The 26,001-nt window shown below is 54.4% G+C and overlaps 3 protein-coding genes and 2 long non-coding RNA genes across 8 annotated transcripts; 3 read left to right on the top strand and 2 right to left on the bottom strand.

Annotated features, from left to right (window-relative positions):
• Positions 1–1,678: 1,678 nt before the first annotated feature.
• Positions 1,679–3,974, bottom strand: TMEM147 (transmembrane protein 147). Of its 4 annotated transcripts, XM_086352165.1 has the most exons (7): positions 3,379–3,570; positions 3,231–3,300; positions 2,620–2,679; positions 2,397–2,533; positions 2,172–2,256; positions 1,960–2,081; positions 1,679–1,877 (listed from the first exon to the last, which is right to left on the bottom strand). In XM_086352165.1, the coding sequence occupies exons 1-7, from the start codon at positions 3,453–3,455 to the stop codon at positions 1,754–1,756; spliced, it is 675 nt and encodes a 224-aa protein (XP_086208291.1). In that variant the 5' UTR covers positions 3,456–3,570; the 3' UTR covers positions 1,679–1,753. The 4 variants fall into 4 exon arrangements, with proteins under 4 accessions (XP_086208291.1, XP_086208290.1, XP_086208292.1 ...); XM_086352164.1 differs by lacking the exon at positions 2,397–2,533 and having other exon boundaries at positions 2,620–2,687; positions 3,232–3,300; positions 3,379–3,974; XM_086352166.1 differs by lacking the exon at positions 2,620–2,679.
• On the bottom strand, positions 3,788–12,684 carry GAPDHS (glyceraldehyde-3-phosphate dehydrogenase, spermatogenic). Its single transcript, XM_086352259.1, is given in 10 exon segments — positions 3,788–4,013; positions 4,104–4,201; positions 5,216–5,378; positions 5,540–6,061; positions 6,434–6,599; positions 6,602–6,723; positions 8,879–8,985; positions 9,170–9,266; positions 10,289–10,451; positions 12,561–12,684. Coding segments are annotated over 10 exon segments (1,578 nt in total). The 5' UTR covers positions 12,628–12,684; the 3' UTR covers positions 3,788–3,940.
• LOC147353661 (uncharacterized) lies at positions 4,824–9,988 on the top strand. The gene is made up of 3 exons (XR_015145888.1): positions 4,824–4,957; positions 8,854–9,280; positions 9,855–9,988. It is a non-coding gene; the product is annotated as an uncharacterized LOC147353661 (long non-coding RNA).
• Positions 5,960–8,007, top strand: LOC147353662 (uncharacterized). Its single transcript, XR_015145887.1, has 2 exons — positions 5,960–6,094; positions 7,731–8,007. It is a non-coding gene; the product is annotated as an uncharacterized LOC147353662 (long non-coding RNA).
• Positions 12,685–17,196: 4,512 nt separating the features above from the next.
• On the top strand, positions 17,197–22,247 carry SBSN (suprabasin). Its single transcript, XM_086352006.1, has 4 exons — positions 17,197–19,153; positions 20,954–21,019; positions 21,137–21,181; positions 22,041–22,247. Exons 1-4 carry the CDS (start codon positions 17,507–17,509, stop codon positions 22,062–22,064), a joined length of 1,782 nt encoding a protein of 593 aa, XP_086208132.1. The 5' UTR covers positions 17,197–17,506; the 3' UTR covers positions 22,065–22,247.
• The last annotated feature ends 3,754 nt before the right edge of the window (positions 22,248–26,001 follow it).

Here is a 26,001-nt window from a genome sequence, read left to right as displayed (position 1 = left end):
TACTCCCCACCCCCAGCCCACCTGGCAAGATAAACACACACAGCTCCCTGAACTCATTCCAACCAGTTCTTGTTTCACTGGAAAGGCCAGGTGCTCTCTCTTAACTTCAAGGACTTTGCTCCTTGAAAAGCAGGGCCTTGACACCTACTTTCTCCTCTTTGCCCCATGAAATCATCCTCTTAAGTCTCAGCTCACACACCTTCTCCTCCAGGAGACAGATAGCCACCTTTTCCCTTCCCAACCCTTATCACTGTAGTCTAGCCCACCAGGGCCACCATCCCGGCCAGGGTTCACCATCAGTCCTGATCCGTCTGGCTTGAGTGCCCCTATTCAGTCCCTGAACCCCATGAAAGCTGGGACTACTTCACAGACAGATGGCCACCAGTAGGAGGCCTGGACCAGATCCCTGCTCAGCAGATAGGTTGAATAGTCATTTCTGCAACCTTCCCTCTATGTGCTCAGGGCCAGGTGGGGCATGGGAGGGGGATACGGGAGAAAGCAATGCCCTTATATATCCATGCATGTGGGCTTGGGGAGCCCCCCATCCACTCCCTTTTCATATCAAACTCATGGTGACCTCTCACTCACCTCCCCACCCCATCCCAAGGCCCCGGGGAACCCTGTCTTGACTATGAGCAATGAGGAGGAGGTGGGCTACATGGTGGTTGCCCCATCTGAAGGCAAATGCTGCCTCTGGAAACACCAAGACTCAGAGTAGAGCTGAACAGATCTGTGTTTGGTGCTTTTCTAGGCCCTGGGTCAAGTAACATTATGGCAGGACTTGGAGAGCCTAGTGGAGGGAGGGAGGCAGGAAGGGAGGGAGGGAAGGGGCACGTGCTCTATCTCATGCCCTGGGGGATCCCACTGATAACAGCAGGGCTGGGGTGCACCTTCCCACGTGGTCAGGGTTTGCAGCTGGGTGGATCTTGCGGAAGCCATTCAACGCCTTGCTTCTCATCAATCCCCCTTAGGGAAGGGAGAGAAAGCGGCAGAAAGCTGGCCTCACTAGACCAGGGAAGGACTGGGATGAGCAGGGTGGTATTCAGGGTAACAGCCACATTGGTGGGCTCTGCTCCTGGGCTGCAGCTGTCTCTGTTCTCCACCCTAAGAAGACTCAGGCCAGGGTTTAATCTGAGGGCCAGAGAAACGAGTCAGCGCACTGAGAACCTCAGAATCACAAAACAGATGCTCAAAGACAAAACCAAGGGTCCAGTGGACTGCTCCAGTGTGAGGAGCCCTAGATGGTTGTAAGCAGAGAAAGGCAAACTGTAAGACGGGGGTTTCAGATAGATTCCCTTAGTTCCCATACAAAAGGTGGATGGGGGGATGGTTTGGGACCAGGAGCTGAGGAGGTGACGAGCCAGGGAAGGGCCACGTGGGAGAGGGCCAGGTTATGGCAGTGAGGAGAAGCCCTCAAGAACCACCTCTTGGATTCTAGCTCCCCTCTGTCACCTGTTCCCTGAGGGCCCAGGCTATGCCACTGCTCAAAGACTGTCTACAAGCCCTCAGCCAACTCAGGGAAACAATGAGCAGAGGAGCTGGTCCAGGAACATAGGACAAATCAATGCTGCCTAGTCTCCCGGCTTGTCTACCTGGCTCCGAAACCAAAACGAGGGCCGCTGGGACCCAGGTGAGCACAGTATTAGTAGACAGTTCCAGAGAGAAATGGAGGCAGAAACAACTTTCCAAATACTGTTTACTTCACTGAACCTGGGGATGGGGAGAAGGTATGTGAGAGTCTGGGATGCCAAGCCTAGGAGTGCACGTTGACAACGGCGACATACAGGGCCAAGGTGCTGAGGGCCAGCAGCCCCGTCACCAGCGCTCGGGCCAGCAGTGCTGTCCAGCTGCCCAGGGAACAGAGGTGGACGAAGGTCCTGTGAGGAAACAGCACAGTGAGGGAGGGAGAAGAGAAAACCTGGCCCATCTGGACCCGGCCTCCTACCCCACCCCGCTCACTCCATGACAAAGGCCTTGTAGACGCTAAGGAACATCAGGAGGAGGACTGCTGGCCGGTAAGTGTGGTACAGGTCGTAGCGAGTTATCATCCACACCTGGGCAGAGGCGACGATGTAATGGACCTGGAGGGAAGCGGGCAGTCAGGGCTGGGCCTCAAGAGGAGTAGAGCCACCAGCAAAGGAGATGTGCGTGGGGTAAGCAGGACTGCGTACCAGGCTGATGTTGGAGTCGATGCTCATCTGGATGTATTTCCAGTCAAACTCAATGCCCCGAGCGCCAACCCAAAGGGGGATGCAGCTGAGGAAGGCAAAGGGAGGGATTCTCTAGTGCCCAGACACCCTCAGCACCCAGAATCTGAGTGAGCCCCCGCCCTCCAGCACCCCCTGGAACCCAGGTGTCCCTTCTCAGGAGTCTGGGCTCCAGGCTGCTGCACACACCGGGACATAATGAGCTCGGCGGTGGCCCAGCCCAGGGCAGCAACCATGATCTTGTATTCCCCCTTGCCGGCGTTCCGGGACATGACAAGGTTTAGGCCTATCAGGTCTGCCACGTCCACGCTGGCCTTCATGAACTCCTGTGGGTCAGGTTGAGGCTTGAGTAAGCACAGGTGCCAGGGGCCCCCACTCCTGTACTCCCTCCCCCTCCCTTGCCCCCACTCACCCCAATGAAGTCATAGATGCCGCCTTCCCAGGTGGGAAAGAAAGTGGCCAAGAACAGCATCTGAGACCAGAACACAGAGAGGTCACCTCAAGGTGAGGGAAAGCAACCACGTGGATTGGGTGGGAAGTTAGTACGCGGAGGGGAGTACATTGGGGTTCTGGTGGCGGGGGTGGGGGGGGGGGTCCATGTGGAAGAAGGATCACCAGAGAGCAGCAAGAAGGCAGAAGCTGGGGTGACTGAGGGCAGGGACTTGGAAGTCTGGGTTTTGTGGTGATCAGAAGGGATCGAGGTCAGGTCTGAGGCGCCGCGGCTGGTTACCCACCAGGGCAGTGGTAGCAGTGTTGGTGGGAGTTGGGGTTAGTCAGCGGCTCTTAGTAGTTAGTATCCAAAACCCTCTTGGCCATGTAATCGAATGTTCTCAGTTTTACTAAAAGTGCTATACAAAAGTTGCTCGGGGACCTCTCCTCGGGTTCCAGCCTTTCCAAGCCCGGCTTCCCCAGGCATTCTGGAGCAACCAGTTGGGGTGCCGGAGTGGCCCCACCTCGGGGGTCCGGGCGGGGGCAGAGACGCGGGTCCTCCGAACCCTAGCGCGGCACCGCTGGCGCCCTCACCTTGCACAGCTGCACGAACAGGTAGGTGACCCCGGCCTGGACGCACTTCCAGAAGGCGTTGTACTCCGACCTGCGAGAGTGGGCGTTGAGGGGTCGGCTCGACCCGCGGCACCCCCTTCCCACCGCCCCGCGGCCTCCCCGCACTCACAGGCCGCTGCACTTGTAGGTGATGAAGTAGGGGAAGTAGGCCAGGGCGAAGCAGTTCCCGAAGTGGAAGAGCGTCATGACGCCGGCCGCCCGGCCCGCCGGAGCGCGCCTCTCTGCCTCGGCGGCCTGGCGCCAGAGCCCGGGCCTGGCGCCCACCTGCCTCCGCCGCGGCCCGCGCGGCCTTCTGGGAGCCGGAGTCCGTGGCGCGGCGCGCTGACGTCATCCGGCTCCGCCGCCGCGCCCGGGGGCGACGAGCAAGGAGCCCAGTCCGGAGCTGGACCCCGCGCCGTCCCGGCCTCTCGGGAGCGGCTCTCGGGGTCCGGTCGCCCGGATCGAGCGAGCGCGTGCGGCGCGGCTCTGGATCTCGGACCCGATCCCGTCGTGACCGGCGCAGAGACATGGCGCGCAGCTGTGAGCACTCTGGGTTTTTATTTTACCACTGGCCCAGCGGCACAGGCCCCTCGCGCGGGGACCCCCACCTTTCCCCGTGGGGCCGAGGACGGGGATAGGAGAAACAGGTTCCGGCCCGGGAGCACTGGGAAGCAGAGGGGGGTCAGCCTGCTTCACTTGTCTCTGCTGAACATGTAGCGGACGAGGTCCACCACTCGGTTACTGTAGCCATATTCATTGTCGTACCTGGGGAGGGAGGGATGGAGGGGGTTCAGGGGATCCTTTCCGGCCACTCCCACTCTGCCCACCACGGTCTCTGACACCTTCCCCCTTTACCAGGAAATGAGCTTCACGAAATTGTCGTTGAGCGCGATGCCGGCCTTAGCATCGAAGATAGACGAGTGGGTATCGCTAAGGAAGTCCGTGGACACGACCTGAAGATCAGAATTTCAAAGATAAGCGTGGGTCGCAGAAGAAGGACCTTCAGGAGCTCAGTCTCTTGGGCGCACAGTATTTGATGGAGCCCCACTTTGTCCAGGTTCTGGGGACAGGGTATGAGGGAGACTCATGGGGGCATTGCATAGGGGCCTCATAGGGGCCAGGCTAAAGGATATAGACTGCAAACAGCCTTTGATGCTGCACCAATAGACATCTCTTCCTGGGAATCCTGCAAGGGGGATGAGTCGCCAGAGGCCCTTGAGGGAAGGTGGTGAGCCTGGCTCTGGACGACTAGGAGGATCTGGTCAGTTCCACCCCTCAGTAGGGTCTGAGGTGGAAGGAACTGGAGCAGGAGGGCCCTTGGGGGTTTGACCCTAGCACGGTGGAAGGCTACAGGAAGGTTTCCAGCTCTGAGGATGATGTGATCTATTTCTTTAAGAGATCCCGGCAGCTTTGGGAGGGTGGACTTGAAGGAGCTAAAGCAGGGAGACAGCACCAAAGTGGACTGATGGAGCAGAGGGAGGTGATACCCATTCCTCACAGGGAAGGCCATGGGCTGTGGCCGGCCCAAAGCAAGTGTTGAAAAATGGGAATCCTTGTCTTGTTCACTAAGCATGTGTTGAGCACCTGCTGTATGCCAGGCCCTGGAAGATGGCTGGAGCTATGAAAGTGAAAAAGGAGTCCCAAGGTCACTACTGTCTTGGAGTGTTCATGCTAGCAGAGCCAACAGTGACCATGAAATGACATTTCAGGTAAGGACAAGGGCCACAAAAAGAGGTGAGAGGTTTAAGTAGTGACTTGGAGAAGGTGAAGGCACCCTGTGTGGCTACTTGAGGGAAAAGCAGTCCAGACCAAAGGGGAGCGAGTACAGAGACCTGATTTGGTGGGGAGAGCTGACCTTCCCAGCCCTGCAGGTCCTGTCTTAATACGCTGCAAACAACTCCTTGGTGAATGGAAAACCATGCTCCCTCCCCAGAGGGCTCTTCCCAGGGTCCCTTCTCAGCTCCTACCTCATCTTCCGTGTAGGCAAGGATGCCAGCCATGGGCCCCTTGGCTGCTGCTTTGATGGCGTCCTTGATGGCTGAGTATGGGGTAGGCTGGGCCAGGCGGCAGGTCAGGTCCACCACAGACACATCTGGGGTTGGCACTCGGAATGCCATTCCTGTCAGCTTCCTGAAGAATCCCACAGCAGGGGCAGGAGTCAGAACCCAGGGGCCTCGCCACCATTCCCCCTTGTCTCTGCTTTCCCCACACTGGACACCTCCAGGGTCGGGGGCCAGTCCAGTCCTCCTGGGGTGGGCCCCCGCCCCAGTTGCAGCCTCATGCTCTCATACCCTTTGAGGTCTGGGATGACTTTGCCCACAGCCTTAGCAGCCCCCGTGGAGGCTGGGATGATGTTCTGGTGGGCGCCCCGTCCGTCTCGCCAGGCTTTCTTCGATGGCCCATCCACTGTCTTCTGGGTGGCCGTGTAGGAATGGACTGTGGTCTTGGGGAGGAAGAGGGCCAAGGTGAGGCCTTCCCGGCTCCTAGGCTTCTTCTTCCCAGGCCCAAGGTTAGTGGTCCAAGTGTGGAGGTTGGCAGGGCCACAACCACCCATCCACAGGAGGAGCACATGCAGGCAGGACCAGAGTTCAAAGGATGTCACCACTGGTGGGCTTCTCCCCTCCCAGAAAACCAGCCTCTCCCTGTTAACTCCACACATGAAGCAAGTACGGGAGGAAGAGGTACAGGTTCCCAGCTGTGTCTCCTGCCCCATCCCCTTTCCCCAGCTTACCATCAGCCCTTCCAGAATCCCAAATCGTTCATGGATGACCTTGGCGAGGGGGGCCAGGCAGTTGGTGGTGCAGGATGCATTGCTGAAACAGCCAGGAGTGCCAGGGCACCATGAGGTGAGCCGCAGAGCCGCCCCTCCCCCCTTACCTGACCTTCAGGGTTTGCACACAGACTTGGTTTGCTGAAAACGGGCTGGGGATGAGGGAGCAGTGGGGAGCGGAAGCTCCCCAAACATGTTCTGAGAACATTTCTAACTGATGGCTTTAGGGTAACATGAACAAGAGGGCTGCTAAGACCTTGGGAAGGAGAAGTGGAGTGAAGTGAAGACAGCACCAGGGGGCGAGGGGGAGTGCTGAGGGTGAGACGGATTCCTGTCTCCCCCACCCCCCACCCCCCACCCCCAGGCTTGTCCTTCAGGCACACCCTGCAGAATATTGCTGCCCATACGTTGTTACCTGACGATTTTCATGGAGCTGGGGTTATATTCCTTTTCATTCACCCCCATGACAAACATGGGTGCATCTGGAGAGGGTGCACAGATGACCACACGCTGGGCACCTGCCTCGATGTGGGCCTAGAGAAGAAGCAGAGAGTCATGAGACACTTCGAGTGCCACCCCACCCAGGCAGCCCCGGGTGTCTCCTCCCAACTTACCTTAGTTTCCTCTAAGGACAGGTACACACCGGTGGCCTCCACCACAAAGGGGCTCCCGACAGACTTCCAGGGGATTTCTTTGGGCTGCTTGCTGTGGAGGGGCGACAGCGCCATCAGTCAGTCTCTCCGCTGCCTGACCTCCCCTTCATAGTCCCTGGCCTTCACCATTTGAGAAAGGCTGACCCGAGGCCTTCCTGCCAGGCCATCTGGCAGGAATGAGTGTCTTCCTCATCTCCCTGGGCACCACGCATGGCTCTCACTCTGTGGTCGTCTGGCAGGTCCCCCTTTTCATCATCTGACCCAAGCAGCTCTTCTCTTATATCCCCCTCCCCTTTTTCTGCCTTCCAAGTTGGGGAAAGGGCCCTTCAACAGATTTCCTCTGCAGCAGTTGGGAAGCTGGCATGCGGCAGTCAGTGACTCTGGAGACCCCAGCCCCCTCCCCTAGCTTGTCATGGGCCCTGCCCTCCTGCCCAGGGGCCTGTTTTGAGGATTCTATTCATTCGTTCTTCAAGAAGCACTGAGTCAACCCAGGGGGCCAGGGCCTGTGCCCACAGGTGCCAGAGCAACAGTGGTACTGCAGACTGACAGGGCCCTCCCTGCGGGAGCGCTGCATGAGGCTTTGTGGGAGCAGGACCTTCCTGGTGCTCCCCGCACACCTCTGGCCCTTCTCCCTGCTCCGTCTGCGGTGGGTATGATCAGCATCCCCATCAGATATACGAGGAAACCAAGCTTCATGCCCTTGCCCAGGGTCATGCAACAGGAAGTGGGGGAGCAGGATAAAGTACACACATAAGCCACACTGCTTGTGCAGACATGCCAGAGGGCATCCATGATGCTGTGATGCAGAGCAGTGGGGAAGGGAGAAAAAGGACTGCAGTCACCAGAGAAGGCGGCCCCCAAGTGGGGCACACACGGGGTGGCTGTGTGGGGGCGGAGCAGCACTGGGAGGGTGCCCTAGGGGACAGGGATCATGGTGCCCGGGCCCAGGAAGGAAAGGACTCTGTGTCTGAGCAACAACTGCTCTGCTGGAATCGAATTGTTTTTGTTGTCATGACTTCAAATTGGGGTCGGACAGCCTCTCTCATTCTGACTTTCCAGTCCTCACCTCCACCCATACCTGACCACCGACGGACAGCGGGGCTGAGAGTGGACCTGCTGGGAAGAGCGCTGGGAAGGCCGTGGACCTTGCCTGCGGCTGGAGAGGGCTTGCAAGTGTGCATGTGTGAAAAATGGAAGGCAGCCATAGGGCCAGCAGTGGCTAATTTACCTTAGATAAAGTAGATTTACTGATTCCCATTTTATAAATTTTAATTTTTTTTTTTTTTGGTATTTTGAAAATGTATTTGAAGCTTAGTAAACATCTAGTTGTTACTGATTTTGACTTACTAGATTCTAAACATTATCTTTAAGGGACTTCCCTGGTGGTCCAGTGGTTAAGAATCCACTTTGCAATGCAGGGGACATGGGTTTGAGTCCTAAGGTAGGGAACTAAGATCCCACATGCAGCAGGGCAACTAAGCCCGCGTATGGCAACCACTGAGCCCATGGGCCGCAACCAAGACCTGAGGTAACCGAATAAATATTTAAAAAACCACAAATACATCTTTAGATGAAGGATGAGTGTTTGTATCAGTGAGAACTGGGTGAAGTGGGTTCTAAGAGGTGCTGGAGCAGGGTTCCAAGAGGTCGATCGCCAGTGTGTCTTTGGTGACATGGGGCTGGGGCATGGGGCACATAGTTGGTGGGGAACCCTGTCAGCAGCTGGGATTTTGTTTGTGGGGTGACGGGAAAGCCACTGGAGGATTTAAGTGGGGATGGGGGGTAACCAGTCCAGCTGTTTAAGAAGGCTTCTGTGGCTGCTGTGTAGGAACTGAATGGAAGTAGTTGGCTAGATGGTGATGCCGTTTCCTGGGCAGGGGGATAAATAGATTGAAGGGTTGAAGGATAATCAAGAGTTGAATTTTAGACAGGTTGAGCTGATACGCCTCAGAGAAAACATGCACATGTGTATTAAATAAAAGTATTTTGAGTACAGTCGGACATGTTTCTAGATTACTGCTTCCCCATTCTAGGGGTCAGGGGCTTCTCCAAGATCGCCTCTCCAAACCAGTACCTGGAAGCATATGCACATGTAGTTTGGGGGGTTACAAATTGAACCCTACATGAGAAGCTGGAATCCCCTTCTAATCACCTCTACAACCCCTGCATTAATATGTTGCAGGTTGGCATCAGACAGCTGCCCTTACCACTGGAAGACACTGATCTCATTGTTATCGACGACCAGTTGTCCATTCTTGTGTTCCACGTTCCCCTTGTATCGACCATGGGTGGAGTCATACTTAAACATATACACCTGCAGGAGACAGAAGGACTTCTAGTCCTGGGGTGGATGGGGAGTGAGCATCTCTCGGGACCAGCGCCCCCCGCCCCCCGTGAGGGGTCCACAGGGCAGCTGGGAGCCTTCCACAGAGCTCCCCCGAACCCCTTCGCCACTCCGGTCCCACTGTCTCCCACCCTGCCTTTTGTCTGCTGCTCACCATATATTCCAGGTCAATGAATGGGTCGTTCACTGCTACCACCTTAACGCCCTTCTCCATGCAGGCACGCAGCACTAGACGACCGATGCGTCCGAATCTGCCAGGGAGAAGGTTAGGGGTCTGTCCTCAGAGTCCCCAGTTAGCAGGCAGGGGCGGGGGGCGGGAGGGAGGGGTTAAAGAGGCCTGCTCGGGGACTGGGTGGGATGTCTCAGTCTGGGGAAGACAGTCCCATCCCTGTGCGGGCCAGTGTCATTTTGCTCACACGATCTCGCCCGTTTCCACCGCTTTATGTGTTTCTCTGCCCCTCTGTCCTCTCACCCCTATTCCTCACTTCATAGCTGGATGCATCCTGTAGAACTTCAGGTCAGATTATCGAGCTGAAAAATGAAAACCTCTATCCCCATCTATCAGTAAAACCAGATCCAAACGCCTCACCATGGTCCTTCAGGCCCCTGTGTGGCTTTCCACCATCCTCCGTCCTCTTCTCCCTTGCTTGTGCCACCCCCCACTAGCTGTCCTGAATTCCTGCCTGTCCTTAGAACACTGAGCTGCCCCCTACACCCCTTAGCCATTGCTTGCTGCCCCATTGTCACTCAGAGCATGGTCGGACTCCAGTGTCACTTCCCAGAGGCCTTCCTTGAGTCCCTGGCTAACATAGCCCTCTTCAGTTTTACTCTTCCCCCAGGTTCCACACTGTTCACCACTGAGCTGCCGTGTTCCGTATTCATTGACTTTCTACCCAAATGTGAGCTCTCTGAAGGTGGAGCCCTCTTGACTTTATCCCTGTGTTTCTCCAGGATGGGCAGGATGAAAGCATTGGTAAGATGTGAGGAAATGCCCCCTTTAGTAATAGAGTGTCGTTGTTTAGTCGCTATGTCATGTCCGACTCTGTGGCCCCATGGACTGTAGCCCACCAGGCTCCTCTGTCCATGTCCATGGGATTTCCCAGGCAAGAATACTGGAATAGGTTGCCATTTCCTTCTCCACGGGATCTTCCCAACCCAGGGATCAAACCCAGGTCTCCTGTATTGCAGGCAGATGAGCCACCAGGGAAGCCCAACGGGGTAGAGCTTTAGGGGTAGGCCCTAAAGCTTTGGGAACCGCTCAGGGGTGACTCACCCATTGATGCCAACTATCAGCTCCCGAACCTTCTTAGGTGCAGGAGGGGGCGGTGGAGGTGGTGGGACTTCCTCCTTGATTGGCTCCGGCTGGGGCTGGGGCTGGGCCGGGGGCTCAGGCTCTGCTTCAACCCTGGGCTCTGGTGGGGGCGGTGCTCTGGTTACTGTTGGGAGCAGGGGAGAGGGACAATGAGCTAATGAGCTGTACCATCACTGCGACAGAACAAGCCATCTTTGCCACTCAGGATCTGCTGCTGGCTTCTGTCGAGCCCAGTGTTCCCCAAACTACCCAATCCACAGAGAGGATAGGGGGTGGGCTTGCTTTAAAATAACAGTGCCAGGGCCTCTTCCCTGGGGATTCTAACTCAGTGGATGTGTATTTTTAACAACTGCTTGGGGTGATGGTCTGTGTGCCTCGTGTTCCTCCTCTGTAAAATGGAGATGATAATGGTACTTCTCTCAGAGGATCGCTGTAAGGATTAAATGAGGTGACACAGTAGTGCTTACAAGAGAGTCTAGGAAACATGCCACACACAATATTTTGAAGATTGTTTCCCAAACTTATCTGATAACTGATCTAGTCCAGTGGTCCCCAAACTGTTTTGGTAAGGATCATGGGAAGACCTCTTCCTAGGGAAATCTGACTCAGCGGGTCTGCACTGAGCCCCAGGAATCCTGTTTCCAAGGTGATTCTTATCCTCGGAAACATAAGTCCATCATAACATATGAAGCGAATGGGAACCCCTATCAGCTTCTGCTTCTCCAAACATGCATGTCCACATCCATACTGTGTTTAAAACATGCTTGAAGCTGTGTTGTCTGAGCTACAGTTTGAGGGTTTGATGTGGGGAGGAGGGACCTGGTGGAGACAGCAGTCAAGGGGGCCTGGCTGGCAGAGGGTTCCAAGCTGGAGGTCAGGCCTGGATGTCAGCCCTGGCTCAGCCACCTGCCAGCTGAGTTGTCTTGAGCAAGGTAATGAAACTAGCCTGTTTCCTGGTGTCACACCTGACCCTTCGCCTGGGGGCTACTGTGAGGACTCAGCGAGATCTCAAGGCACAATCGGTGCTGGTTTTAATAGAGGGGAGAACGTCTGACACTAAGTGTATTCGTGAGGGAAGGGAAGGGAAGGGATTGGAGAGAGCCTGGAGGATGAAGGTTGGAGTTGTGTTTGGCACCAGAATCAAAGGGACTTTGGAGGGGGTGGGATTAGGAGCTGGGGGTCAGCTGACCTCTCTTCTAATCTCTCCAGTCTGCCAAAGAGCTTGTGACCTGAGGCTGGGCTGTGTGTGTTTCCAGTACCGCTACAAGTTCATAAAACTATTGGTCAGTGTTTATTGGTGACCTTAAGAATGTTGGTATTCCTGGGGGTTCTGTTTCTGCTCTCGTGAAAAGGGGGCATTTCTTCATATGGTGAAGAGTAGGGATCTGAGCCTACTCTGTGACCTTTCAGGAGAAACCCTAGCTGGTCCTTTTGCAACTTGCCCCAGGCTTGCCTTCCTCCCTCTGCTCCTGGATCGGGTACATGGGCTGGGAAGGAAGAGCCTGGGGCAGCTTCGGTGATGAAGCTTCACCCCGTAGGTGAAACACGGTACTGGGCGCGCTATCAATTATTTACAATGACGCTCCCATTTCCTGGTGCCACCAAGGCTAGGTGCTGTGCTGAGCTCTTCACGTGCATCAGCTCACTGAATCCTGTGAGGTATGCGCTGTACACCCACTTTGCCGAGGGGAAACCCACGACTGAGATCACTGAGTGAGTGATAAGCAGGGAGGGGGGTTCAAGGCCTACAGGCGCGTTCCAGGGTCTCCAGGACTCTGGAGCCCCGCCCAAGCCCCACCCACCGCGGCCCTGCCCACCCCTCAGGTGCGGAGGCTGCGGGCGGCCTAGCCTTCAGTCGGTAAGGGGGCGGGGCGGGAAGGGGGTGAAGATCCCGGGTGCCCCCTCGTAGACCCGGCTCCTGCCTTCACCCAGGACGGTTTCTACCCTTCCATGGCGCTATTGGCGCAAAGCCCAGCCTGGAGGCGGGGGTCCCCTTTCCCTCCACCACCGTCATAGAACGCACTTTGCCCGCAAAGTAGGTGGTGAGGAGGGTGGGGCTGTGGGGAGCTAGGGCAGCGGCTCCGGATGGAAGAGCCCCGACCGGCAAGTGGTCCCTCACTCCGCACCCCCTGTCCGGCTCCTGGTGGACGCTACCAGGGCGCCTCCCGCCGGCAGGGGCTCGGACCCACCGCCCTTTCTTCCCTCCCGGGGGTCGCTCCGCCGCCTCCCTCACCAGGGCACGGCTGTCGCAGCAGCTGGACAACGGTGACATTGGTGAGGACGATGTCGCGTTTCGACATGGCCTTCTAAGGTTTCATGGCCCAGCCAGCCGCCCTGGCACTCGCCGCGGTGTTACTGCTTGACGGGGCTCAGGGCTGGAGGGACCGGAACTTCTTTCCGTGACGTCCTGTGACGTCACAGAGGAGCCGGTGCGAAGGCCCAGTCCCAGTTGAGGCACGTGGCTGCGGCCATGTACCACCCTTCCAAGACCATCCCTGGCGTCTCGAATGGAATCCAACATTTTGCACTGATCTTCAAAGCCCTTTCTCTGTTCTTTCTTCTCCTTGGGCACACAGGCTGTATGCTCTTCTGGACCCTCCTCTGGATAGTTATCCTCGCTATTTCTTTTTGCCTGGAAGTCCTGTATTTATTCATTCGTTCTGGTACTCATTCAAGTTCTTCCCTTGGCAGCCTCTTGGTTTCCCTTAGGTGCTACGCTCTAAGAGAGTTCCTCCTAACTCCACATCTAAAGTTCTCTCCTTTCTCAGTCACTACCTGCCATGACCATTAATTACTCCTGTCATCCAGGAATCTTTGTTTGACTTCCCATCCCGGGTTACATATGAAAATGTGCCAATCTGCTCTAGGGTTATTCTCTATAATTTTCTTTTCCTCCCGGCATATGTCTCTCTCTAAAGATCATTTTATTTATCCTTTTTTTTTCTTGCAAATTGTCTCTGCCCATTAGAGGGCTTGTCTGCCTTTGTAACTTTTATATCCCATTGACTAGAAGAATGGTACTTAAAAGGTGCTTGCTCAAAAAATAATTCCAGGATGAATGAATAAATGTAACCTCCTGAGGTTTCTTCTGATGCCCAATCTTGAGTCCTGTCCTGTCACACATGCTCTTCTTTTCCTGATGGCTTTTCATGTATTTAGTTTCCCATGATGCAGTTACTCCTTTACTTGTTCACTGTCTCCCTGTTGGGCCCATTGTTTTCTGTTTTGTTCATCACTGGTCCTCCAGCTCCTGTGCCTGACACAAAGCAGGCTTTCATTAAACATTCTGGGAAGAACACATGGACTGATGGCTCCCTTCCCCCAAAGCATGGGGTGTGGGGGCTTGCTTGCTCATCTGTGACTCACAGGCAGGCACCTTCACCTGTAGGGCCAGTTGACACACAGTTGTGACCACGATTTCGGGGGGATTTGGGCCAGGAGGGAGTCATCGTCCCAGAGAGAGGTGTGGAAGCAAGAAAGGGCAGAATGACATAACCTCTTCCTTCCCCTAACCTCCATAAGGACTCAGTTTGCTAAGCATCTGCCATGAGACAGAGCAAGGGTGAGGCCCTCCTGCTTGGATGAGAAAGGTGAAACTGAAAATAAGTTGAGTGAACAGTTGGGGAGATGTCAACAAACCCAGACCAAAAAAGAGAACAGAGGTGGGGGGTACCAAATTTAACATGTATAGTCAAGGTGGAGGAAGTGTGCACAAATAAAACCAGGACTGAAAAGGGACCGATTTTGTATGCCTTTACAATAATATGAAAAACTAGATGCAGTTAAAATGTTCTTAGAAAATACGAGGAATCAAAACTGGTACAAAAAGAAATGACGGGACTTCTGTGGTCTGGGAAGATCCTACAAGCCTCGGGACAATTAAGCCCATGCAATGCAACTACTGTGCACAGTAACTTGAAGCCTACGAGCCCTGGATATTGAGCTCCACAACAAGAGAAGCCACCGCAATGAGAAGCCTGCACACTGCAACTTGAGAAAACACATGCCCAGCAACACAGACCCAGTGCCACCAAAAAAAAAAAAAGGAAATGGCAAATCTGCGGAGGCCAATAACAAGAGAAGAAACAAGGAGTTAAGATCTGTCCTCCCAAAGGGTGACTCAGATCCCAATGATTTTATGGGCAAGATGTGCTGAGGCCCTGGGAACAAATATTCGCCATTCTACAGGCCCTAGTGCAGAGCCTAAGTGAAGCTGGGAAGCCTAGTGGCAGCTCCTGTGCTGAGGCACTCCGGGTAGGGCCTGGGCTCTGAGGCCCCATGGAGTGGCAGGCACACTGTGTGTACCCACATTGCACACTTCATGGGAGTGCTGTGGGGGTGCTGTGACAGCTCAGCTCCTGAAACCTCCACGACTCACTCTAGGAAACAGCAGAGAAAGGACAACTCCAGGTTAATCTCGTACATGGAGATAGATGCCAAAGTCCTGAGTTAAATAGTGCAAGTGAGAATGAATGATTTTTCCAGTAATCATGTATGGATGTGAGAGTTGGACCATAAAGAAGGTTGAGCATGAAGAATTGATGCTTTTGAACTGTGATGTTGGAGAAGACTCTTGAGAGTCCCTTGGGACGTAAGGAGATCAAACCAGTCAGTCCTAAAGGAAATCAACCCTGAATATTGATTGAAAAGACTGATGCTGAAGCTGAAGCTCCAATACTTTGGCCACCTGATGCAAAGAGTCGACTCATTGGAAAATACCCTGATGCTGGAGAAGATTGAGGGCAGGTGGAGAAGGGGGCGGCAGAGGACGAGATGGTTGGATGGCATCACCAACTCAATGGACATGAGTTTGAGCAAAGATAGTGAAGAACAGGGAAGCCTGATGTGTTGCAGTCCATGGGGTTGCAAAGAGTGGGACATGACTGAGTGACTGAACAACAACAATGAGAACTATACACTGAAGAGAAGGATGGAGACTGACAGAAGGTGGTAGGATGGGGGGTGGGGGAGAGAAACGGAGTACATTTCTGAAGGAGAAACCCCACCTCTCAATCTTGGGGCAGATTAAGATTCTGAAGCTCACCCTTCCCCACCTAGCAACCTCCCGGCCTGGGGAACTCCCTCATTCTGGTGCGGGACAAGGGCAGGAAAGCCACACCTGAAGTTGCCCAGAGATTTGACTTTATCCTTGGACTGTGAAACCAACTTGGTAAGCTCAAGCTTGGAGAGGTGGCACAATTAATCATGGTCTATGGGCAGAACCTAGAGAAGAGAAGGCAGAAACTCCTGGCTTTCTGGATCTGGATCCCTGGATCTGAGATGGAGCCCTGAGTCCTCCAGGGGAAGTGGATCTTGTCACCCTTGTTGAGCAAAGCCTGAAAACACGTGCAGATTCTCGCCACACCTGGGCACCCACACGCATAACTCCGCCGCCCCCACCTGCTCACACCCAGCACATTCCTTCGTGCCTGGCCTGCCCACCTGCAAACCCACCTTCACCCCCTCTCCCAGGCTCTCCCCTTGGCACCAAAACCCAAATATCTTTCACCCCGACACCCAACTGTACCCACCCACTGGCCATCATCCTTCTAGTCCCTCCAAACCAGCTCTACAGACCCACCAAGGACAGACCTACCACCGCCCCCTGCCCTTTGCTCGATGTCCCACTCCACACTGAGGCCAAACTCTCAGCTGTTTCTGTCTCCAGCTCTTGCCATTATGTCAACACTTGGGACTTCAGGTCGGGACTTAGGAGGCCTCAGGGGGAGGAGGGAGGAAGGGATGAGCTCCTGGCCCCCAGCCCAGGTTCTGGCTGACTGGCTCCTGCTGCCCTGGGTCTTCGGCTCCTCCCTGTGGCTGCCTCAACCGGCTTTTCAGGAGACACTACGTCCTGTCCCAGCTAGTGGCAATCAGTCCTCTGCCCTTGCCCAAGGGCTGGGAGGTAGGGCAAGAATGTTTCTGGTTCCAAAATCTTCCACCCTCACCAAGGGACCTGATGCTGCTCTGGGGACACATACAAACTTCCCTCCATCACGCTCTGAGACCCAGGCTCAGGCCTGGACTCTCTTCTAAGCCATCCATTGTTCAACCTACAAATGTTTACTGAATGTTCTCGAAGCTCAGGATATAGCATGACCAACACAGACAAAGGTCCTCTGGAAGTCTACAAACTGATAGGGATGTGTGTGTGTGTGTGCACGTGCTCAGTCATATTTGACTCTTTGTGATCCCATGGACTGTTGCCCCCCAGGCTTCTCTGTCTGTGGGGATCCTGCAGGCAAGAATCCAGTGAGTGGGTTGCCATGCCCTCCTCCAGGGGATCTTCCCAGCCCAGGGATCGAACTGAGATCTCCTGCATTGGTAGGTGGGTTCTTTACCACTGCGCCACCTGGGAAGCGTACAATCTGATAGGTGAGACAGACAATAAAAAATAATTTCAGATTGTGGTAAGAGCTTATAAAAAGTAAAGGATGACATTACAGAGTATAACTGGGGGAGGGCCAGGGAAGGGTGTTTTGAGAAGGTGACATCTGAGGCAAGAAGAGAGTGAGGAGGAACCTAACCTGTGAAAATCTGAGTTCTTCATTCTGGGCAGAGAGAAGAGCAAGTGCCAAGGGCATGAGGCAGGAATGAGCTCGGTGTGTTTGAGGACCAGAGAGAAGACCTGTGTGGCTGGAGCATAGTAAGTGTTGGGGTTGGGGGTCAACAACAACAATCAGAGCAAGGTCTAATGATTGCTTCCACTCCCTGGGGGGTGCTTCTGGCCCCTGCTCACCATCTTTTCAGACCCTTGTTTCTGGGGAAGCTGGATCCTTAGATCCCCTGAGAGGAGTGAAGATGCTAAAGAACCAGCCAGGGTCCTAGGGATGAAGGGTGACTGAAGATGGGGTTGGGAGAGATGAAGCCTGGATAGTGACTGAGGAATGAAAAAAGCAGGTGATTGAAAGGGCAGACATATGGGCTCAGGGGTGGAGGGTGAGAGCTGGGCAAGGAGCAAAGATGCCGTGTGAGTCTTCTCCATTCATGACTCACCCTCTCTTCCTCCTCTTCTCATTGCTCAACCCCAGATCTCCCTGGGAAATACCTCCCTGATCGGGGACTAAGCACCTCACAGGGTAATTGAGTCATGAGGGGTGGAGAAGAGCAAAGGAGGCAGAGGATAAATAGCAGCTTTGCCTCCCTGGCTCTTCTCTGCATCCTCCCCGCTTGACCAACAATATGCATCTTGCCAGTTTGCTCAGCTCCTGCTCCCTCCTGCTGCTACTGGGGGCTCTGCCTGGATGGGCGGCCAACAATGATCCCATTGAGAAGGTCATTGAAGGGATCAACCGAGGGCTGAGCAGTGCAGAGAGAGAAGTGGGCAAGGCCCTGGAAGGCATCAACAATGGAATCACTCAAGCTGGAAGGGAAGTGGAGAAAGTTTTTAATGGACTCAGCAGCATGGGGAACCAGGCCGGCAAGGAGCTGGAGAAGGGTGTCCAGGGGCTCAACCGTGGCTTGGACAAGGTAGCCCATGGAATCAACAATGGCGTCGGACATACAGGAAAGGAAGCAGAGAAGCTTGCCCATGGGGTCAACCACGCTGCCGGACAGGTTGGGAAGGAGGCAGACACAGTGATTCAGGGGGTCCCTCATGGGGTCAACCAGGCGGGAAGTGATGCAGGGAGGTTTGGCCAGGGGGCCCACCATGCCACTGGGCAGGCTGGGAAAGAGGCAGAGAAGTTTGGTCAGGGGGCCCACCATGCCGCTGGGCAGTTTGGGAACGAGGCAGAGAAGTTTGGTCAGGGGGCCCACCATGCCGCTGGGCAGTTTGGGAACGAGGCAGAGAAGTTTGGGCAGGGGGTCCATCATGCCGCTGGGCAGTTTGGGAATGAGGCAGAGAAGTTTGGGCAGGGGGTCCACCATGCTGCCGGGCAGGCTGGGAAAGAGGGAGAAAAAATAGTCCAGGGGGTCCACCATGGAGTGAATCAGGCTGGGAAGGAGGCAGAGAAGTTTGGGCAGGGGGTCCACCATGGTGCTGGGCAGTTTGGGAATGAGGCAGAGAAGTTTGGTCAAGGAGTCCACCATGCTGCCGGGCAGACTGGGAAAGAGGGAGAAAAAATAGTCCAGGGGGTCCACCATGGAGTGAATCAGGCTGGGAAGGAGGCAGAGAAGTTTGGCAAGGATGTTCATTATGCTGCCGGGCAGGCTGGGAAAGAGGGAGAAAAAATAGTCCAGGGGGTCCAACATGGAGTGAATCAGGCTGGGAAGGAGGCAGAGAAGTTTGGGCAGGGGGTCCACCATGCTGCCGGGCAGGCTGGGAAAGAGGGAGAAAAAATAGTCCAGGGGGTCCAACATGGAGTGAATCAGGCTGGGAAGGAGGCAGAGAAGTTTGGGCAGGGGGTCCACCATGGTGCTGGGCAGTTTGGGAATGAGGCAGAGAAGTTTGGTCAAGGAGTCCACCATGCTGCCGGGCAGGCTGGGAAAGAGGGAGAAAAAATAGTCCAGGGGGTCCAACATGGAGTGAATCAGGCTGGGAAGGAGGCAGAGAAGTTTGGGCAGGGGGTCCACCATGCCACTGGGCAGTTTGGGAAGGAGGCAGAGAAGTTTGGGCAGGGGGCCCACCACGCTGCTGAACAGGCCGGAAAGCAGGCGGGTAAAGTGGCTCAAGGGGTCCATGATGGGGTCAACCAGGCCGGCAAGGAGGCAGAGAAATTGGGCCATGGGGTCAACCACGCTGCTGGCCAGGCTGGAAAGGAAGCGGAGAAACTTGGCCAAGGTGTCCACCATGCTGCAGGCCAGGCCGGGAAGCAGGAGGACAGGTTGCAGCAGAATGTTCATAATGGGGTCAACCAAGCCGGCAAGGAGGCCAACCAGCTGCTGAATGTAGGTGAACAGGGGTGGGGAAGTGGGGAGAAGGGTGTTGGGGGAGGGAGAGGTTTAACCCTTGGGACATTTTGGGGAGCCCACGTCACCATCATTTGGTGAAAGAAGCTTGGGCAGCTAAGCTTGGGAGAAGCTTGGGCTTCCCACTCTCCATCTCCCTTACAAAGGAGCTGGTGGCCAACAGGTCAGACTGATTAAGCCATCTTATCTGCAAAGCCCTGTATGGACAGGACCCCAGCACCACCTCCAGGGAGCTGTCTTCCCAGTTAAGGCAATCGGTAGGGAGGAGCACTGCCTCCCCTGGGGAACAGGAAGCAGTTACTGAGGCCAAGATCTATTATGGAGCAAAGAGAATGAGTGTTGAGAAAACCCAGAACGTCAGCGTGAACTTTAGGACTAGCTCTGGGAGATAAGCCCACTCTGTTTAATTTTCATAGCAAGCCTCTGAGGTAGTCAGGGTAAGGATGCTGACTCCCTGATTCTCAGATAAGGAACCGGAAGCTCAGTGAGGTTTGAGGGACTTGCCAAGGTCACATGGCTAGCACACAGCTTTGGTGAATTGCAAGTTAGGCTTTTTTCTCTTCTTCCACACTGCCCTGTCAGAGGAGGCCTTCCAGAGGATCTTTCTTCCTTTCTTCCTTCCTTTGTTTGTTTCTTTCTCTCTCCGTGCCATGCAGCATGGGCTTCCCTGGTGGCTCAGATGGTAAAGAATTTGCCTGCAAGATCAAAGACCTGAGTTCGATCCCTGGGTTGGGAAGATTCCCTGGAGGAGGGCATGGCAACCCACTCCAGTATTCTTGCCTGGAGAATCCCCACAGACAGAGGAGCCTGGTGGGCTACAGTCCATGGGGTTGCAAAGAGTTGAACATGACAGAGCAACTAAGCATAGAGAGCATAGCCATGTGGAATATGGGATCTTAGTTCCCAACCGGGGATCCATGTCCCACCTCCTGCACTGGAAGTTCAGAGTCTTAACCACTGGATCACCAGGGAGACTTCCTGGGGGATTTCTGATCCCCACTTACATAGAGGGGAGAGATACTGGGAGGCAAGCTGCACCACACACGGCATTACGGGCACCAAGGAGGAGCAAGAGAAGGCTGACTCCTGCCTGCCCCAGTTCCCCACTCCCCACTCTCCATGCAGAGTCTTGGGACACCAGCTTGCAGACTGGCCCAGGCCTTGAAAGCTGCCAGCCACGGAGCCAGGGATGGGTGGGTGCGGAGAGAAGAACTATGTTGAAAGTGTGCAGGGTAAGGGAGAGGGCTGTGAGTCAGGTGCGAGGATTCACTGAATAGAGCCCAAGAGTGGGTGGTTTGTTTGGGGACTCAAGGCTAGCAGCATCAGTGCAGAGGCAGAGGCGCGGCTGAGAGTCTGGGGAGGGTTCAGGATGGGGATCAGCCCGAACTAGTGATCAGGATGGAGTGTGTGTAGAGGAGTGTATTAGATGTCAGGGCGGACGTTAAACTATGGTCTTGGTATTTGTGTGGCTCCTCTGGGCTCCCTTTCTAGTGAGGCCCCTTCTCAGTGACTAAGAACGTCTCATTAACCAGAACAAAAGGGAATTGAGGGAAGACTGACCAGCAAGGGCAGGCATGGTTCCTGGCTTCTCCTCTCATGGAATTCCCACAGCCACGTGGGCTTTGGGTTTTCTTCCTGGACAGTGCGGGTCGGCGAGTGAGCTTATGCCTCCCACCCCAGTCCCAGTCACCCTACGGAAAACGGGCCACTGGGAAAAAAGAAGTTGGGAGACCCTCAAGGTCTGGGGGGTTGTAACAACAGTCTGGGCTTCGTCCACAGGACGGTCATCCAGGCGGATCCACCACCCAGCACGGAGGGGCCGCAACCACAACCTTAACATCTGGAGTAAGTCTCGAGCACACAGCATGGACTCGGAGGGTGGTGGTGCGGGGAGCGGAGGCTTTCCTCGGGTGGTAGGTGGGACAGATGCTGGGGACTGAGCCTCTTGTCCTTGAATTTCAGGCTTCGGTCAACAAGCCCTTCATGGCCTTGTCAGTCCTGTGGAAGGTGAGTGCCTAGGTGGTTTCTGGAGATGTTCTCACACCCTCTTCCATCACCTGTTCATTGAGAGCTGTGCTTCGGACAGACACTCAGGCTCTGCAGATGCCAGCCAACCCGTTTCCCAGCTCTGGTCTGCCTTGCCTCCCTGCTCTCTGCCCTTCACATCCTGCGCTCACCTTTTGGGCTCTTTCTATTCCCATCCAAGCAGAAGAGACCTCCAGGGGTCCCTATGCATCTAGGAGCCAGGGAGGAAGGGGCTGCTGAAACCTTCCCACGTGTGCCTGTCACCACGCCCCTCGGCATCTCCTATCACACCCGCTCTCTTCACTGTGACTCCCTTGGCTGTTTCGTTCCTGCTGTCTTGTGGCAACATCCTGGGTGGCGGGAACCCCAGCTCTGTCCCTGGTGGACAGCAAGTCCCTCCCCACCCCCACCCCCCACCAGGCTAAAGGCTCCTCTGGGATCCTGGGCCTCCCTCTAGACCCAAAGAGAAGTCCTGGGTCTCGTCTGTGCTTAGTATATTCAGCGGCCTGAAACTGGATCCAATGGGTGAGGGTGTAGAACAGCCCTAAGACTACGCCAGAAACTCAGAGACACACCCGTGTTTATTCCCGGGCTCTGGAGGTGGTGGAGGATCCTCTCAGGCAAAGCAGACAAGGCTTCTCAGTCTCTACCGAGGCTCCTGGCACCTGTGTCTGGGTGGACCGGCTCCCTGTTCTTCCTGAGTCTAGGTGCCGCCTTCCTTAAGATAGTCCCTGGAACAGAAGCAACTCCTGGCCGGAGTAGCTAGTCTCCCTCTCATCTCTTTAGGGGGTGTGAGGGTGCAGAACTCTGTATCCACTCCCCCTCTCCTTCTCTCCTCCAGAGCGTCACCAGCATCATTCCCTAAGCTGATGAACTGGCCTGGTTGAAGACACTGACATTCCTATTGTCATATCCGCTGAAGTGACCTGAAGGAGCTGGGGCACGCAGGGCGGGGTTGGGGGGGCGTGGGGAAGGGAAGGGGGAGGATTTCTAGAGTCCCTTAGGGGTCAATACTGAGACTTGTGAATAAATACAATACACTATACAACATCATGGCCCATTGTTCTCCCTAAGCGGGGGATCCATGGGAGGAGGCTTGTCTTTCCTCCTCTTGCTGCTGGAGGAACCGGGAGTCTGATGCACAGGATGGGTGGAGCTGGAGATTTTGGGCTGATCTGATGGAGGAGTGTGGTTACAGGGACAGGTTATACTTCACTAGTGCAAAGTTCGTTCTTGGCACCGAGAGGAAATCCATGCAGGGAAAGCCCCGCCGGGCCAGTAGTGCGGGGAGGAGCACCCGGGGGAAAATGGCAGGAACCTTGGTGGAGCCCAGAAAGTTAGCATCCTCCTTCAGGGGTGTGGACCCAAAGGAATACCAATAGTAACCCGTGTGTATCGTGTAATTAAGGCATGCTAGGCTCCCCGGGCGTTACATGCATGACCTCGCTGAATCGCCTCAATTGACCAGTTAGGTAAGAGGTACTGCTATTGCCCCATTTTATAAAAAATCACATGGAGGTTCAGGCAAGTTAAGAAATACAACCAAAGTCACACAGCAAGTGGAGAGAGAAACAGCCACAAAGGATATTCTGAAAACCCAGAGGTCTTTTGCTGTTTATTTATTTATTTTTAACATTTAAAAAATATTTTTGGTTGTGCTGGGTCTTTGTTGCTGCGAGCAGGCTCTCTCTCGTCGTGGAGAGTGGAGGCTACTCGCTCATCATGGTGGGCGGGCTTCTCATCGCGGTGGCTTCTCTTGTTGCGGAGCACAGGCTCTAGGGTGTGCCAGCTTCCAGAGGTGCGGTTCATGGGTTCAGTAGTTGTGGCTCCCGGGCTCTAGGGCACCTTCTCAGTAGTTGTGGTGCTTGGCTGCTCTGCGGCTTGTGGGACCTTCTCGAGGACCAGGGATCGAACCTGTATCCCCTGCATTGGCAGGCAGATTCTTATCCACTGTACCACCAGGGAAGTCCTCTTTTGTTGTTTAGTATCAGTAGGGAGGGGACTCAGTGAATAAGGAGAGAGGAAGGAGGCACACGTGCGAGGTCTTCTCTTCGGTGGGACCACAAAGGGCTCAGGGGGAAGGACAGGAGGGAGGCCTCTTTATGAGAGGAATGGTGACACACGAGGCCCCGTTTTCAGATCTGTGGATGGCTCAAAGCCCAGAGCAACGATGCTAGCAACTACTATATACTGAGCATGCAGTAGCTTCCGGGTACCATATGAAAGATACTCTACAGCCCTTTAAGCTTCCTACAACCCAAAGGATGTGATCTACACTGTGTGGAGGAGGAAGGTGAGGCTCCAAGGGGCCAGGCCACTTGCCTGGGGTAACCTGTGAGAAAGTAGCAGGCCTGTCTATTTCCAGAACCTGACCTTGCCCAGTTACCTATAAAGTCTGTAGACTACTCACCTAGCATGGGTGGAGTGCTGGGAGATCAGGTGCCTGTGGGCCATGTCCTTCCCCTCCAGGGGCCACCACTTCCTCTCAAATAAAGGAGGGCGGGGATCTGCAAGAGAGGACTACAAACATGGCTGCCAGCTCCAAAATTCTATCAACTGTGGGACCAGAAATAGAGACAGTGTTTTTGCCCTTGGGGAATTTAAAGGCTTCCTGGGAAGGCTTCCCCAGTGGCTCAGCAGGTAAAGAATCTGCCTGCAAAGCAGGAGACACGGGAGATGTGGGTTCGATCCCTGGGTCGGGAAGATCTCCTGGAGGAGGAAATGGCAACCCACTCCAGTACTCTTGCCTGGAGAATCCCATGGATGGAGGAGCCTGGCGGGCTGCAGTCCATGGGGTCGCAAAGAGCTGGACACCACTGAGTGACTAAGCACAAACAGAATTTGAAAACAAACACGAAGTGATGTATCAATAAAGATTAAATTTAGGACACACCAGGGAAGGGAGGGGCCTGATATGCACAGTAAAGGCAATGTTCTGGGCACTTCATATTCTCTGTGTTTTTCCTTGTTTGTAGAACACCACGATTTTATTTTATTATTTATTTATTTTTTGCCTCACTGCCTCCGCAACCCCAGATAGAACCCAGGCCCCCAGCAGTGGAAGCTCAGAGTCCCAACCACCGGACCACTAGGGAAGTCCCTACTTAAACAATATCTGCTCCTTTTTCCTGGCAGTATCTTATCGCAAAAATGAAAGAATTTTACAGTGGACACCTGCATACTCACCACTTGGATTCCACCATGAACATATGCCTGTGCTTGCTTTATCACATTTCCACTCAACACACGCCAAACCGTCTAGCCATGTACTGATACTTTTTCTTTTATTGCTATACAGTAGGTCCTTGCTGGTTATACATTTTAAATATAGCAGTGTGTACATGTCCATCCCAAACTCCCTAACCGTCCCCTCCCCTGATCCTTCTGCTTGGGTATACTGATACATTTTCAATGCTTTTCAAAGTAAATCCCAGAGCTTTGTTTCTGGCATTTCAATAAACAGAAGCATTCATTCCTATTGGGTTGGCCAAAAAGTTCGTTTGGTTTTAAGTAACAATAAAACACATATTTTCCATTTTCACAAGAACTTTATTGAACAACTGTTCACTAACCAAATGAACTTTTTGCCCAACTCAATGCCGCGTGTTTCCTACACATGTGGGAACAGAGAGTCTACTCTGTGTTGAACGTCCTTTCATTTGGTCTGGAAGAATCCCTTCCGAGTGGGGAATCATTCTTTCAGAAAGTAAAAGCTTTCATTGATTCTATTTGCCTCCATTTTCTTGCTAGGTTGGCTTGAATGGGGTTCCTGAAGGTGCCAAAGAGATATAGGATAATGCTGGGGGTCAGTCCTGGGAGGCTTCTGGAAGAGGAGGGTTGAGCCAGATCTGAAGGTTACAAGAGGCATGGCTCAGTCCTTCCTCGATGCCTGGCGAGCTCTGCTTCCTCTGCTAGGGACGTTTGCCCTGCCTATCTGTCCTTTCCTGACTCCCCGGTTTGAACAAAGGGCTATCTCTGCTCCCATAGTGCACTGATTCTGGTCTTCAAGGTGTTGTGACAAACTGTAATTATATACTTGTGTGTGTGTGTGCATGCTCAGTCACTTCAGTCGTGTCCAACGCTTTGTGACCAAATGGACTGTAGCCCGCCCGGTTCCTCTGTCCATGGGATTCTCCGGGCAAGAATACTGGAGTGGGTTGCCATGCCCTCCTTCAGGGGATCTTCCCAACCCAGGGATCGAACCCATGTTTTCTGCATTGCAGGCAGATTCTTTACCCACTGAGCCACCTGGGAAGCCTGCAATTATCTCCTTACCTGTTTCATATCCATTTCTCCTAGACTAAGAGTTTCTGGAAGAGGGGTTGAGGCCGGGCACAGGTGTCTGGCAACTAGTAGAGAGGAGGCTACCAGCTGGAGCAGACCTGGGATGTATAAGCAGGAAGCCCGAAGCTGGGCCAGACAGGCAGTCAGGCGAGGGAGTCAGAAAGAGAGGAGGCCAGTTGCCGAGGCTGTGGAAGAACAGGGAGAGGAGGCTGGGTGGGACCGTCACCACCAGCACTTATTGGGTGTTCACTTTAGACTAAGCACTTACAGACATGATTCAGTCACCCTCATAACCTCCCCTGAGGCGGGTCCCATGATCACCCCCTTAGAGATGATGAAGCCAAGGCTCAGAGAAGGGACAGAGTTGATGGAGGCCACCCAGCTAGTAGGCAGTGATGGCTGGCTCCTCAACCCGAGCACTTTCCTGCTGGGCATCTCTGCTCGAGGGGCAGCGGCGGGCTTCCTTGTGACCCTGGGTTGGGGGAGGGCTACTTCCAAATAAGTTCCCATATCAAGTT

The sequence above is a fragment of the Bos grunniens genome, chromosome 18, assembly GCF_055505025.1.
Source record: "Bos grunniens cultivar Pamir isolate PY7600 chromosome 18, Bosgru_T2T1.0, whole genome shotgun sequence".
NCBI classification, from domain to species: domain Eukaryota; kingdom Metazoa; phylum Chordata; class Mammalia; order Artiodactyla; family Bovidae; genus Bos; species Bos grunniens.
The sequence above is the reverse complement of the archived record's forward strand: the minus strand, read 5'-3'. Positions and strand labels throughout refer to the sequence as shown.